This window comes from Convolutriloba macropyga, chromosome 9, assembly GCF_964194025.1.
Source record: "Convolutriloba macropyga chromosome 9, txConMacr16.3, whole genome shotgun sequence".
Lineage (NCBI taxonomy): Eukaryota > Metazoa > Xenacoelomorpha > Acoela > Convolutidae > Convolutriloba > Convolutriloba macropyga.
In genome coordinates this window covers 4,494,593-4,509,939 of record NC_134476.1, presented here as the reverse complement: position 1 = coordinate 4,509,939, position 15,347 = coordinate 4,494,593, and the positions used below count along the sequence as shown (strand labels likewise).

At 38.4% G+C, this 15,347-nt stretch overlaps 2 protein-coding genes across 2 annotated transcripts in view; both read left to right on the top strand.

The window, feature by feature from the left end:
- LOC142345572 (dynein regulatory complex protein 9-like) overlaps nucleotides 1-15,347 on the top strand; it is a 216,791-nt gene that overhangs the window by 76,067 nt on the left and 125,377 nt on the right. The window lies entirely within an intron of this gene.
- Nucleotides 9,923-15,347, top strand: part of LOC142345571 (uncharacterized) — a 56,450-nt gene continuing 51,025 nt past the window's right edge. The window contains exon 1 of the mRNA XM_075397674.1: nucleotides 9,923-10,417. Coding sequence (XP_075253789.1) covers nucleotides 10,324-10,417 — 94 coding nt within the window. The 5' untranslated portion in view covers nucleotides 9,923-10,323. The remainder of the gene's footprint in view (nucleotides 10,418-15,347) is intronic.

Below are 15,347 nucleotides of genomic sequence, written 5' to 3'. Positions count from 1 at the left end.
TGTTTGATTTTTGCCGTTTTTGATCTCTTGGGCGACAGCTTGTGCTGCCTGCGCTCTTCGCTATTGCACATTTGGTTCGCTGCCTGGCACATGATTGAATTGACACAGGACTTTCTTTTTCGCTTGGTCAAATTAAAACAATTACGCGACACTTCGTCACTATCAATGAGGGTTGAAGAGTCGCTCTTGGGGTTGAAGTGTCGCTGATTCAAGGGTCACTCTTATAGAGGAATGACCGAGCTCTGAAGTAAAGCAGCGAAATGTTCATTGGAATTTGATCTTTAGGAACTGTTCTCACAGTAGGCGAAATGGTTACATGGGAGATCATTATCGTGTTGTCCTGGACTGCCCGCACTTCTCCTCTCGTTAGTTTTGAGTTTGTTGGCCCTGTGATTATTGAACCTCGTTTTAGCATCTTCGTATATGCCGGCCATTCTTCTTCGTATTTTAATTTGAAGAGCTCTGTAAAAAAGCGTTTTTTAAACGAAATTTTGTCAACTTTTCCGGAAAACAACAAAAATTATGAGGAAAACGACCCTTTTCATGGAGGGAATGCTTGCGCTGTTTGATTTTTGCCGTTTTTGATCTCTTGGGCGACAGCTTGTGCTGCCTGCGCTCTTCGCTATTGCACATTTGGTTCGCTGCCTGGCACATGATTGAATTGACACAGGACTTTCTTTTTCGCTTGGTCAAATTAAAACAATTACGCGACACTTCGTCACTATCAAAGAGGGTTGAAGAGTCGCTCTTGGGGTTGAAGAGTCGCTGATTCAAGGGTCGCTCTTATAGAGGAATGACCGAGCTCTGAAGTAAAGCAGCGAAATGTTCATTGGAATTTGATCTTTAGGAACTGTTCTCACAGTAGGCGAAATGGTTACATGGGAGATCATTATCGTGTTGTCCTGGACTGCCCGCACTTCTCCTCTCGTTAGTTTTGAGTTTGTTGGCCCTGTGATTATTGAACCTCGTTTTAGCATCTTCGTATATGCCGACCATTCTTCTTCGTGTTTTAATCTGAAGAGCTCTGTAAAAAAGCGTTTTTTAAACGAATTTTGTCAACTTTGGCGGAAAACTACAAAAATTATCAGGAAAACGACCCTTTTCATGGAGGGAATGCTTGCCGTTTGATTTTTGCCGTTTTTGATCTCTTGGGTGACAGCTTGTGCTGCGTGCGCTCTGCGCTACTGCACATTTGGTTCACTGCTTTGCGCATGATTGAATTGATGCAGGACTTTCTTTTTCGCTCGGCCAGAACCAGTTACGGGACACTTTGTCACTATCAATGAGGGTTCTGTCCCTTGCTCAATTCTTTGAGATGCTAAATATTTTTTCTTGAGGTAGAGCCATTCCTAATCGTTGAATTTGTTGATTCTGAAGCAATTGGCGACTTTTTAATTCTGATAATCAACAAGGAAATCAGCGGACAACTTTTCCGAAAAGAAAGCAGCAGAAAAACGTTTTGATGTTTTTTCTCATTGTAAATATTAAGTATGCAAAAAAATGGATCAACTACAAGCCGTCAAAAACTTTTTTTAATAAACAGAATTCATCTTTGATGAGATACCATAGTCATGGTATCGTTTTGAAGCTCTATATAGTTTCTGTTGGCCAACGAACTGTTGGCGCCTTTCAGGTTGAGAAGGTCAACCGAGTTGTTCAAATGTGGAACAGTATCACGTAACTGAGACCGTACAGTGACCCTGTACTTAAAAGCATCCAGTGAATATCGATACAACTGGCTGCCTTCTAATCCTCGCACTGTAGGAGCGATGCCCTTTTTTACCCTCATTGGGTTTCCTGTAGTGGATTTCGCCACAGTTTGACAAAGGTGGCTGCTGGTCTAAAGAATCAGTTCATCAGACGAAGACAAAGACTTGCGCTTAACATACCTCTGCAACCGACATCAGCTGTTTTAAGTTTGTGGCCAATTCATCGATTTGATGTGGAGTGTCACTAGCAAACCCGTGAACTTCAGCAATCAATCACAGGTATTGTGCACTGAGGAGATTCTTCCGAATGAGGATTGGCAATGGTCGTATCGTTGCCAAAATTTTCCTGCGTTTGAGCAAAGAAAGGTTTTTTACTGGCCAATAGTTTGCCTGTGACGTCCGTTAAGTGCAACAAAACTATTACCAAATTTGGCTGGGCTGCTACAGATCTCACAATCCGGGATCTTTTTATGTATGCCAGTCAAACTTGACAAAAGATATAACAAATCGAAGGCAAAGATATATGCCTAAGACCTGTCTGTGCTATAAGTCTCAATTTAAAATAGTTGGGGGGCTGAAAGTGTTAAATTTATAAAAGAGTAAATATAAAATTACAGCTTACTAATAACCAGTTACGTTGTGGTGAAATCGAGATGAGCTGCAAGGCGATTGTTCAGTTGGGTAGTTCTTCAGTTTTGACGGGAAAAGAATTTTAAAAAGTTGAATCTGGAAATATTTGTTTAAGTTTTTAAACAATGTTGTTCGATTATTTTCTTGTCGAAAATTTAAGTTATTTCTCGAAAAAATGAAAGCAGTTGTCTGCTGCTGACTTCTGGAAATTGTTTCTGTCTCTCTAATTCTATTCCGTCCCACTTCGCTGAGAGAAACAATAAATTCCTCTTAGCTCCGTTTGGGCCGATAGGGAGCGAATCACAAACTCACGTTCATAGTGAGGTGCTTCTTAATTTTCCTATTGGCCGAGAAGGCAAGAGAATTAACTCTTTTTTATCTCACGGAAAAATTATTGAAACTCCAAAAAATAATAAAAATCTAAAAAGCTGAGAGCATCAATTTTTGATTTCGTAGGCGCCTGTTTTCTGCTTTCCCCTCTTCTAAAACCGCAACAATTATGGTTTTCTTGGGGGCTTTTTATGAGACTCTATTGTCTTCTCCCCTGAAGCAATCTGCTTCATCTTTATTGAACTTGGGGGAAAAGATCTGCATTGCAGCTGTCAAAAGCAGAAGTAATTTAAATCAAAAGAAACTGTGGTTTTACAGGCCGCCTACGTTCAACAACGTTCCTTTTCTATCCTGGATATAAGCGCGGAGATCCAGGCCTAAAGTTGTGTTATTTAAATAAGTCGAACTGAGTTGTTTAAATACTTGTATACCGGTAGTCTTAACAAGCATTAGTTTGTTTAACGCGCGGCGAAAGAATGGTTAATTAGCGCCTAATTACGTTCGCTCTAATGCGGGATTAATTATCCGTTCATTTGTAACGGCTCTCGTAATACTACACTATGGGAATTTAAAAGACACTTCAGCGCTGCCTTTGGACTTCTCGTAGAACTGCCTGCATAGAATCAGTGTAGACATCAATGGCCGATGAAATTATCAGGCGTTTTGGCTGATAATATTCTAGAACAGAAAGGGAAATTCAATGGTAATGCAGCCAGAGATGTTTTAACTTTGCTATAACAGGACTAAGACCCTAAGGTGGTAAACGTAAGGGGCTTCAAAACTAATTGAAGACCCTGCTATAGATGTGGTGCTGTTTGTTGTTTATATAGTCGCGCAGGATCTAATTTTTGATGCAGGTACTGAGCTTATTGTGGCATCAGGCTTCGATAAAAGTGAAATAATTTTGGATTAAAGTCAAGGACTTTGATGCTTTTAAGGGCATTGTATTGAACGCTTTAGATGTAAATAGACCGACAGACGCAAACACAACAGACGATCGAACGTGATAATATTTTATGATAGTTTTGTAACATTGGGCGTTCAATCATTAGGTGCACAAAGAAATAAGTAGATGAATCTTTAATATGTTCTGATTGAACAGTCGCTCTGATAGCGGACTAACCAAGCACTCCGGTAGCAATTCTCAGCTTTCCCTTTTACAAGGCACAAATCACATTAGCTTAGAATTGGTCAGTCAGCTTTTCTCGGCCTCTTTTCACTATGAAAAAATTAACCTTACTATAAACTTCTTTTTATACACCTAAAGAAATCTTCTGCTATCACCGAACAGATCTTTTACTTAAAAGCAAGATAAAAAGTCAGCTTATTAATTTCAGTCTTCTTTTCCATGCAAATTTTCCAATTGACAAAACAAGATTAATCTAATTTAGTTAGAAACTTTCCATTTGCTTGGACAACATCTTGTACAAGTTTTCGGAGTAAGGGCAGAATTTTATGTTTAAATCCCGCTCAAAAATTTTTTTGAGAAAAACAATTTTGAAAAGATAATTTTAACAAACCTTCAATATACAAAATTCGAACTTTATAATCTTCACTTGATGGTAAAGGAACGGTCGGCAGTTTTTAAGAACAAAAAAGCAGCTTTGAACGTTTTGGCGAATTAGATCTTTAGGAACTGTTCTCACTGATGGCTTGAGAGCTCTGTCGTATTGTCCTTCAAGACTGTCTGAACTACTCCTCTCGTTAGTTTTGAGTTTGTTGGACCTGTTATTGAAGCTCGTTTTAGCTCGTTTCGTACTTGCCGAACTTTACTTTTCGTATTTTAATCTGAAGAGTTCTGTAACAAAAAGCGTTGTGTTTTGTGTTAACGAAGTTCTATCAAATTTTCTGAAAAATTACATTAAATTATGTATCGGGAAACTGACCGTGTTCATGGAGGGAATGCTTGCCCTGTGTTTGATTTTTGCCGTTTTGATCTCTTGGGGGGACAGCTTGTGATATGTGAGCTGATCCCTACCAAACATTTTGCTTGCTGCCGGGCGCAATATTGAATTGACGAAGGATTTTTTCTTTTTCTCTTGACCAGATCAGAACCAGTTGCTGGACACTTTCACTGTCAATGAGGTTTCTGTGTGGCCCCAACCGGAATCGTTCAATTTGTTGATTCTGAACCAATTGGCGACTTTTCAAATATGTTCTTCAACAATGAAATGAGCGGACAACTTTTCTTCCGGAAAGAATGCAGCAAAAATACGTTTTAAAATTTGTTCTTATTGTAATTATCAGATGTCCGAAAAAATTATGGATCAAATACAAGTGGTCAAAAAACTTTCTTCTTATAAACGGAATTCGTATTTGATAAGATACCATTTTTGATATCATTTTGAAGCTCTTTATAAAATTTCTGTTGGCCAACGAACTGTTGGCGCCCTTAAGGTCATGAAGGGCAGCCGAGATGTTCAAATGGGGAATAGTATCACGTAACTCAGATTGCACAGTGACTCTGTACTTCAAAGCATCCAGTAAACATCATTGAAACTGGCTGCCTTCTAATCCTCGCACTCTAGGAGCGATGCCCTTTTTTACCCTCATTGGGTTTCCTGTTGTGGATTTCGCCACAGTTTGGCAAGGGTGGCTGCTAGTCTAAAGAATCAGTTCATCAGACGAAGACAAAGACTTGCGCTTAACATACCTCTGCAACCGACATCAGCTGGTTTAAGTTTGTCGCCAATTCATCGACTTGAAGTGGAGTGTCACTAGCAAACCGATGAACTTCTTTGATCAACCACAGGTATTGTGCACTGAGATTCTTCCGAATGAGGATTGACTATGGTCGTACCGTTGCCAACATTTTCCTGCGTTTGAGCAAAGATGAGTTTTTTATTGGGCAATAGTTTGCATGTGACGTCCCGTTAAGTGCAACTAAACTATGGGAATTTAAAAGACACTTCAGAGCTGCCTTTGGACTCATTTTCCTGTGATGCAAGATAAGTCTTCTCGTCTTAAAAGCAAAAGCTTCTATGGCGCGCAGTATTTACGAGAGCATAACATACAAAGGATTCAGTTTTCGGGCTCCTCTTAGTGTCTTTGATGTCAATGCAATCTCCAGCCTCGAAAAATATAGTTCGAAGAAAGAGCATCTGGAAAACTTTTTACGAACTGCAGGCACATGAATTACAGAAAGGATTTGGACAGTAAACGTTTACCTGCCTTTACTGAGACGCGCTGCTCATTACTGAGTTGCCGATAAGAGTTGATTCATCCTGGAACTTCATGGACCATGAGCGATTTTTTAGATAATTAGCATTTTGTTGATTGTTTTACCTCTTCACTGTGGTTCTGACTTGAGCCCATTTTAGCTTGAAGAAGAGGTTCTGGGTTCTAAGGATAAATTTGTTTAGAGTCAGTTTGGGAGCTGACAGACTTCAGGAATTTATGAGAAAGAGGAAGCGGACAGATTTAATCCAAAAAAACTACGAAGACTCTTCTCAATGTTTCACACAAACCAACCCCTTACTTGTTTTTTGCACCGTCTTACCTCTGCTCTCGCAACCCTACAAAACTGAAACTGTAGACATTGAATCAGTGAAGAAAGTTGTAACTGCTACAGATACCATTTTGCTTTTATGCCCCACCCCACCATCTAGTGAAAAAGATCAGTTGGCTCTACTTAACATTTCGTTTGAGGTTTATTATTTTTATGACTTCGTGGTTGTGGCACTGGGGGGTGTAAACCCCGCATTTAGACTCGTTTCATCACAACAACTTTCTCTAAGAATTGAAAATCCATGTTCGTGGTATCTCAATTCTAGCTGCCCCCAAAATAGATTTACATGACTGATTCAGTGTTGGCGGATTTATTGCCCCCCAACAGCCGGCTTTCAAATTAAATGAACAAATACTCAACAAGCAGCTAAATTACAAAAAATACTTGTCCCTTCACAAGCCGTTCTTTGCAAGGACTAAACTTGGTCCCAACTTTTCTTATGGTACAGGATTGACTAGCGGTTGATGCTATCCAAAACTGACGCATGATCTGAAGTAATTTTTATTTAGATTTTCGATGCCATGCATCAACAGGGGCGGCAATGTATAAACATATAATTACTCAACAGCGCATCTAATGACTTTTTGATTTATTCACTAAGTCTGATCTTTGTTCAGTTAAGTAAACACGCAAATATTTTCGCGCATAAAAAGTTGTACTTACAGATTTTTAACTGTTACAGCGCTAGAATGGTTTCAAAGTGGAGTAGCAGACTCCACGTAGTGGAATTAATCCATTGGAGTACTTTGAATAGGATGAGTTCATTCAAAGATCTACAGACGGTTGAGATCAGTTTTAGGTTTAGACTAGAGCTCATGAACACAAAGGCAAGCAGAAATACTAAAGAACTACCTGCATAGAATCAGTGTAGACATCAATGGCCGGTGAAATTATCAGGCGTTTTGGCAGATAATATTCTAGAACAGAAAGGGAAATTCAACGGTAATGCAGCTAGAGATATTTTAACTTTGCTGTAATAGGACTAAGACCTTAAGGTGTTAAGCGTAAGGGGCTTCAAAACTAATTGAAGACCCTGGTATAGATGTGGTGCTGTTTGTTGTTTATATAGTTGCGCAGGATCTAATTTTTGATGTAGGTGCTGAGCTTACTGTGGCATCAGGCCTCGATAGAAGTGAAATAATTTTGGATTAAAGTCAAGGACTTTGATGGTTTCAAGGGCATTGAATTGAACGCTATAGATGTAACTAGACCGACAGACGCAAACACAACAGACGATCGAACGTTATAATATTTTATGATATTTTTTGTAACATTGGCCATTCAATCATTAGGTTTACAAAGAAATAAGTATTCGCATCCTATTATGCGCCCTACAGTTTTCTCTCCGCACTCCTGCATCCAATGAAAAAGATCAGTTGTTTTGTACTTGACTTTTCGTTGCAGGTTGATTGTTTTAATGGCTACTTGGATATGGCACTGTGGGTGTAGGCGCCGCATTTAGGCTCGTGTCATCATAATAATTTTCTCAAGCAAGTGAAAATCCGTGTTCGTAGTATCTTCATTCCACCTGCTCCCAATTTAGATTTACATGTAGTGAATGTGTTATGGAGGATTTATTGCCCCCCACCAGCCGGCTTTCAAAATAAATAAACAAATACTCAAGATTTTTTTGGAGTTTTTTTTACCAGCTAAAATACAAATTACTGGTCCCTGGACCTTTCAGTGCAACTCTGGAAGCTGCAACGTGAATGAGAGAGTCCTCTCAGCTTTTAACGGAGCTTGAAAACCCAACGCCGGAATTGTTGTGAAACTAAAATCATTACTAGTTGTACAAATCAAGTACTCTGTGTATATCATCTTACTGTATAATAACATGTTTTCTAACGGGGGAGCAACATGGTGAGGGGACAGATCCCCAGTGATTTATCTACGTGGTACTGAGCTGAGTGTGCTATGTCGATACATGTTTACCGTCTGCTCATTCGTAAGGTTTTTAATGAATTCGTTACGCAACTAGTTGAGACCTACTTCTTGATTAATAAAATGTGAGCTCAAAACATCCATTCAGCAAAAACTTATTACCAATCGAACACTCAGCTTGATCCAAATTTTTTGGGGTACAGAGTCTAAAATGTTCAATTTTTACCGAAATATTGAACCAATTGGACCGAGACCTAGCTGATTAGATTTGCCGTAAAATAAGCGGTGAAACCATTGATATGACACTTTTTTTGACGCCTGGTTCGCGAAATACTTGTTTGCGAGCTTAGCGCAATTTGACCCATGTCGATGAACGTTACCTTGTGTTCTCATTCGTTAAGTTTTCAGTGGAATCGGCAGACAACTGGCTGAGACCTATAAGTTGTTTAGATAGGGCACATAAGCTCGCTCATATCAAGATTTCAGCCCCAAAAATTTCACTCTCCTAAAAATTTTGAACGATCGAGCACTCGGCATGACCCAGTTTTTCGGGATAAAGAGACCCTTCGTGTTGGGGTTGATTTTGGAGCCGAATCACATTTCTGATGGGTTTCGCCATTTTAGTGCAATCAATTTGTCTGTGGATGAGAACACGGACTGTAACAGCACGTTTCACTATCTTTAAGCAGTTCGAAACTGATATGACCACTACCTGAAATGACCCATTGTGACATCCAGGGGTCCTTTCATGCCAGTTTGGGATCAATCTTTAAGAACCCAGAATAGTCGCTGAAAATTAGCCTTGAAACCGCGGCACGTTACAAAATTTTTACAATTTGATTTTAAAAGAAAGCTTTTGAAAAGTTGATTTTGACTTGGGAATCATCTTGCAAGTGTTAACCAGGTCTTGGCCGAGACTTGCATTTAGTGACTTGCCTGGTACTAAACAACCAGAATAGACCTGTAACTAGACGTGTCTTAATAGTGGTATATATATTAACCTCTAATGTGGTTATTTGAAGCCAACTATTAAACTTCTTTGTCCCATTTATACTCCCCTCCCCCCCCCCCCCCCCCCCCGACTGAAGCAGGCTGCAATTGATTAGAGCTCCCACTAGTCGTTCAAGAGCAATTCTTCCGACGTTTAGTCGGTTATGTTTTTTCTAGGAAAAAAGCAGTTTAAAGTTCTTAAAAGGACTATTGTGCGTTTAATCAATTTCTGTTTGACAACTTTGTTGGTAAGAAATTGTATTTGTCTAATTTTTACTCGAAGAAAAGATCCGTACTCAAGACTTTCAGGAAAAGTAACAAATGTAAACTAAAACAGTCAAATGCAATGTGTGCTAATGTATCTGATTGTGTAGATTAAAACTGTGACATTCCTGTTGAATAAATACAGTAAATATTAACCAATTTATTGCTTCATTTTATTGTATCTAATTGAATGATCAAAAACTGAGACGAAGTTTTCCTCCCTAATTAGTTTAACGGATTATTTTATTCTTTTTATCGATCGTAGTTACCAATTTCATCAATTGCTATTGAAGGTGCTTAGAATACGACTTCTATGTATTTTGTTAATTAGTAAATCACACCAAACGCACATTCAAATGCATATATACACTCTATTCGAGTTCAAGTTTTGAAACACATTTTTTCTTTTATTCAGACTAAACGTCTCTTTGCATCGTAAAATAGGCAGTCATTTGAAGTTCTATCCCTTTTTGATCGACAGTGGAAGAATTAAGATTAATTATTCACTTGCTTTGAAGTTGACAGATATTTATTATTTACAAGGAAAGTCCGTGAATAACAGCATATGTTATCGTTTACAAACTGATTCCATATCATTTTTTTCAGATCTTGAATGTATCTTGTTAGTTCTTTTGAGTTAGTTTAGCGTAATTTGGCAAAACGCGCTGATGAAATACGACCTTTCAGCTTACAATTTGCAGAGAAGCGATTAAATTGAGTTCAAGAGCGAAATTCAAGATTATCGATCAAAGTTTGACTTTAAATTGCAAGATTTTGAAGTTGAACAATCGATTTAAGAGTTCCTAGGAATATAACGCAGTTTATTACCAACTGAAAGCAATCGGCTTGGAGAGAATTTACGGGAAATTTTGGCAGAATCAATTTTAGAGGGTTCGAGTTGTTGTTTTAAAACACGGTTGTTTAAATCTTATCAACACTGCTTCAAGCGGCTGGTTTATTGTGTGAAGAAAGTGCAGTTGGTTGCCTGAAGATATTAATTGTGAGAAAAAGATGAAGAAAAAGTCGAGTGCGTTTAAAGCGTTGCTGGGGAAACCGATGGTGGTAGGCGCAACAACATGTCAAATTGAGGACATTATAGCCGAAGGTTGGTAAAGGTTCTGTCACTTCATGTAATGTTAGCCCTGACCGGTAGAGAAATTTTCAACATCGAAAAAATTTTGTTATAATCCCGAGGTAAGGTCTTTTTGTAAGCAACTTTTCGTCCGGTAAATTTTTCGTCTGAACTCTTTGACATTTCGTCCTCGAAAATAGGGTGAACTGTTAAAGCTAGGAGGAAATTAAGTCGCTTAGAATTTCTCTTGGAGCTTATCTTGTGTATAAACCTGGGTTCACAAAAACTTTTTATTCAGGCAAGTTTTTTATTGCGAGCTCTCGGAAAACAACTAGGATTTTTTTTTAACTAGAAGATTGATATAGCCCCCTTTTTGGCTATTTCATTAAAATTTTTTTGTTCATTTTTGTTTTTTAGGTGGAATCGACTCGAACAAAAGAAAAAGCTCGAGAAAGTTATTTCTATTGGTAGAAGTTTTGTTAATTAATTGCTCTGAAACGAATTATGTAGCAATTATACTCGTCCTGCTGGTCTTTTCATGCTATTTTTTTGTACTACCGACTTTTTGTACTGTGTACTACCGACTTCGTCTGATAATTTGTTTTGTCTGACTTTTTTCGTCCAGAAAAACGGGATAGACAGGTTATTTCCGGGGGGCATTAAGATTTCTTAGAACCCTACCTCTCACAAGTATCTTAGTATGCGAGTCACCGAAACAATGCTTTGAGACATATGTTGGTGATACAAACACCGCTTTGAGACATATGTTGGTGATGTGTAGGGTGGTTCTTCTCATCCGCACAAATCACACACAGCCCTCACCATGTTGACAACACCTGGCAGTTAAGCTAAAGCTAGCCTCCTAAGCCGCAGCTAGCTACTGGCGAAGCCCCTCGCTCACCAGTCTTTTGAGAATGGTTCGCCCGGCGTTATTCATGTTTTTAGTTGTTCAGTTTGTAACTGACGCATTTTTGTTAGCTTTGTAGTACTGTAGCATTTTTCGTGGTCTATCGTTTTTAGAGTTATGTGCGATTTTGACATCTGTACAGGTAGAATATATTTGCAGTTAATTGAAAAAGGTTAAATTAGCTTCAACAGCAGAAGTTAGTAATTGTACACTGCCGCAAGTTATTACTTTGAGACTGCTCTTTGTCTTCCTTTCTGATATTTTGTAATTGTTTTCATACAAAGCAACAATTATATTAGTCCTGTTCTGCGATTTTGGTCCTTTTTTTCTGAGATTTTTGCTTGACTTTGTCTGACGAATGTGACTTTTCTTACTCAAAAACTGTATAAATAGGTTGCTCCAGTGGGCATTAATATCTCTCAGCTCACTACTCTTCAAGTATGCGATTCACAGAAACTGTTTTGGAAACTTATACTTATGATGTGACGGGCGGTTGTTTGAGGGTGGCCACCACCCTTCTCACATCAGCACCCCCCTCACTTCACCCCTCCATACCGTTCAGACCGTAAGGGCCCCGTGCAGCCAAAGACCCCCTCTCATCGTTACCCCCACTGTTGCCCCCATCCCCCTCCCCCAGATTTTTGCCCCCCAACCGCTGCGCTCATCTGACGCCCCTTCATTTAAACTAAGGCTAGCCTCAGTAAACTGTGGCTGGTTACTGACGAATCCAATCCGACCGCTCGCCGGTCGTTTGAGAGCAATTCGCCCGACGTTAGTCGGTTATATTTATAGTTTTGTTGAAATTAATATTTCGAAGTTATTTGCCTTCAAACGATATTTGAAGCTATTTTTATGCCTACTCTTTGCTCGTGGTCTTTATATATAAGGTCACGTAGTCAATATTGTTCTCAATCACTTTAAGTAGTTTTGCTGCGTTTATTTTAGTTTGTGACAGTTTATAACTAAAAGTTACCTGAAAAGAGCAAAACTGGTTCTCTTTCCAAAAAATTCTGATAACATCTTTTTGGGGATTCTCAGATATGACATGTCGGATATTAGCCATAAATTGCTCTTGAACGAAGCTCTTAGCAATTGTTGTAAACGTGGTCTTATTCAAATTTATTTGTTTGACCTTTTTGCGCTTTTCTTCTAGAACATTTTTTGACTTCCCGTGACTTTTTCACGCTTTCGTTCTTTATTTTTGAGTGATCTCCATTTTTCTCACTCCGAAGTAAAGCTTGTTTCTAATATATAGTCGGTCGCAGCTTAGCGTAAACGAGGGTCTGATAGCCGAGTGGGCAGTGCATTTGTTTATGGAAAAGGAGGTCAATGGTTCGTCCCGGCGGGGTCGAATGTTCCCCCCCCCCCCGCCTGTCGTTCGAGAACAATTCTTCCGACATTAGTCGGTTTATGTTAGATTTAAGTGTTTTTCATTATCAAGTTATTGCTTTGTAGTTGGCTATAAGACTATGTCAGAAATGGTATCGCGCTCTTTTTGTTCTTGATTACAAATTCTTCATGAAACAGGAGTGCGCGCTCCTTACCTACCTTATTAGGCATGGCACATTTGACCTCCGCTTTTGGGTATTTCTACAGTGTTTTCAAATAATGGATCTATGAATATGAAAGTGAACCATTATTATGATGGAGTTGTGGAATTAATCTGGTATTTCCATATGACCCGTGAAAATAGTTTGTTTAAAATTCAAAAAGAAAATTGAGTAGTGGGGTATATTTTTTATCATACCATTGGGATTTTAAAGTTAATATAGCTACTGAAAAGTGCTATTGGTTAGGATACGGACATTTTATCTTAAATTTTCAATTCATTGTTGTCTTAAATTAGAGCAACCAAAGATTCGAATTTCTAAATTTAATCAAATTAAAATTTAAATCCTATTTTGAAAAGGTAATGAAACAATTTTTCTCTCAGTTTTGTTTTTCGTTTCTTTCGTTGTTCATTCAAGTGGTGTATTAGTAAACACTCGAGACATTTAGCAAGTTTTGCCGCCCCGTTGTCGCCTCTCTAAACTCGACAATAACTCTTACCCTTTTGTTTACAATTTGGTTATCTTAGCCTTTGAAGTTGTTTCTCGAGCAAACAAGTGTTTTCCAGAAGTTATATAGGGCTTTCAGTGTGCAGTCGAGCGTTCTTTGTCTGTATATTTTTAAAATGATTTTCTAATCTAGATATAATTTAGATCGTTTTTGATCTAATTTAGATATGCTAGTCTAAAAGCAACGGTGAACTGAATTTTCTCGAAAGGCCTGTTGCCATAGTGTGGATTGCAGTTCTTCTTATTTTTCTTTATAATTGTTATGCCTTTCCCATTTTCTTAATTTTTTTTTGCTTGAGAGGTTCATTTGGCTTGCGATTGTTTTAAGATGAAATTCGTATTTTTTTTGTACTTTTCACTTGTAATTGCCTGTTTATTGATAATTGTTTTAACCACCAATTTAATAAAGCCACCCTTAGTGTCAATTTTTATTGAGGGGGTAAGTAAATTGGTTTTTTTTAATATTCGAAATTATTGTCTGTCTTCATGTCACTCAGCGTTTGCATTTATGGTTTAAAGCTAACTTAGGTTATGAAACTACTCCGTTTAATAAAACTACACCTGGACAGCACCCGCCATGGGTAGACAACAACCCTATATACCTCCCTCCGTCTCCAACATATTCCCCTCACAGCCCGTACGTAAATTTAAATTTACTTGCCGTAAGAATCTACGCTTTGATGATCCGAGCATCTCTGAGCAGTACTGTCAATTACTAATTGCTCTCGAACGAAGTTTGTAGCAATTATATTAGTCCTGTCGGTCTTTTTAATGCAATTTTTCGCTTGACCGATTTGTTGTCTGAACCATTTGATTTTTCGTCTTCAAAAACGGGATAAACAGGTAGCGCCTAGCGGGCATTAAGTGCTCTTAGAGCCTTTCAGCTGTTTCAGCTCAAACTATTTAGGAGACTTATACTTATACTTATGGTGTGAAGGGTGGTTCTGAGAGGTTGAAGACCCCTCCACTGTTCACCCCCCACACTATTGCCTCCACCCCCTGCGCTGTTATGCCCACCGAACTGTTGGTTGCCTGCCATCAGACGCCGGTGCACCCCCCCCCCCCCAGTTTCTAGCTACTCGCGATCAACTCCTCGCTAAAAGCACGCAACTTTATACTATTCCGCAATTTTTTCCAGTTTTTTTTGAAAATTTTTTTGTTTGAGGTTTTTCAGCCCTAGGCGTCAAGGAGTCTGTCTCATTTAGGTTTTATTAATAGATTACTGCATAGTTTCTAGTGGTAATGGAATGGTTTCAATATTTTAACATCACGAATTTTTGAGTGATCTCAATTGCTCCGAAGTAAAGCTAATATAAAATCGGTTGCAGTATAGGAGAGTTAAGTGATCTGTAGCGCAGTGGTTAGGGATTGTGGCTGGGGATCGGGAGGTCAGGGTTTCGAATCCCAGGTTTTTTGCACCCATAAAGAAAAATTGATCTGGGCTACAGCCCCTGATAAAATTGCCTCGCCTGTCGTTTGGAGAGCAATTCTTTCGACATTAGTCGGTTTATGTTTTATGTTTCTATATAGCCGCCATTATGTACTGAAATGGTTATCTTTGCTCGCTATTTTTTATAATTAATAGAATTCGAGGTTTCTTGGGGCTCTATTGTATAATCTATTTACATTTTATTGAGATTTCAAGTCAGTAATGTCTAAACTTTGATTGGATGTAAAGTTAAGCCATTTTTATTTAAACTTAGTTAAATCTTATTGGTGGAAAAATGCATGAATTATTATTGAATGAATAGCTTACCATTAGAAGGATTGCATTAGAAGAAGTGAAGTTGTAGAAAGATATTGTTTAATTTGAAAGAAGAAAGTTTAGATGGAATGTAGAAGAGAATTGATTATTAGAATTCGTTGTTTTGGGAAACTGCAGTAACCACATCCGAAGACCTGAAATATATTCTTAATAATATCAGATACTTAACAATAATTTTGTTTATTATTGCGGATATAAGTTGGTGACAGGAAAAAGCAGTTAGAAATAAGAGAA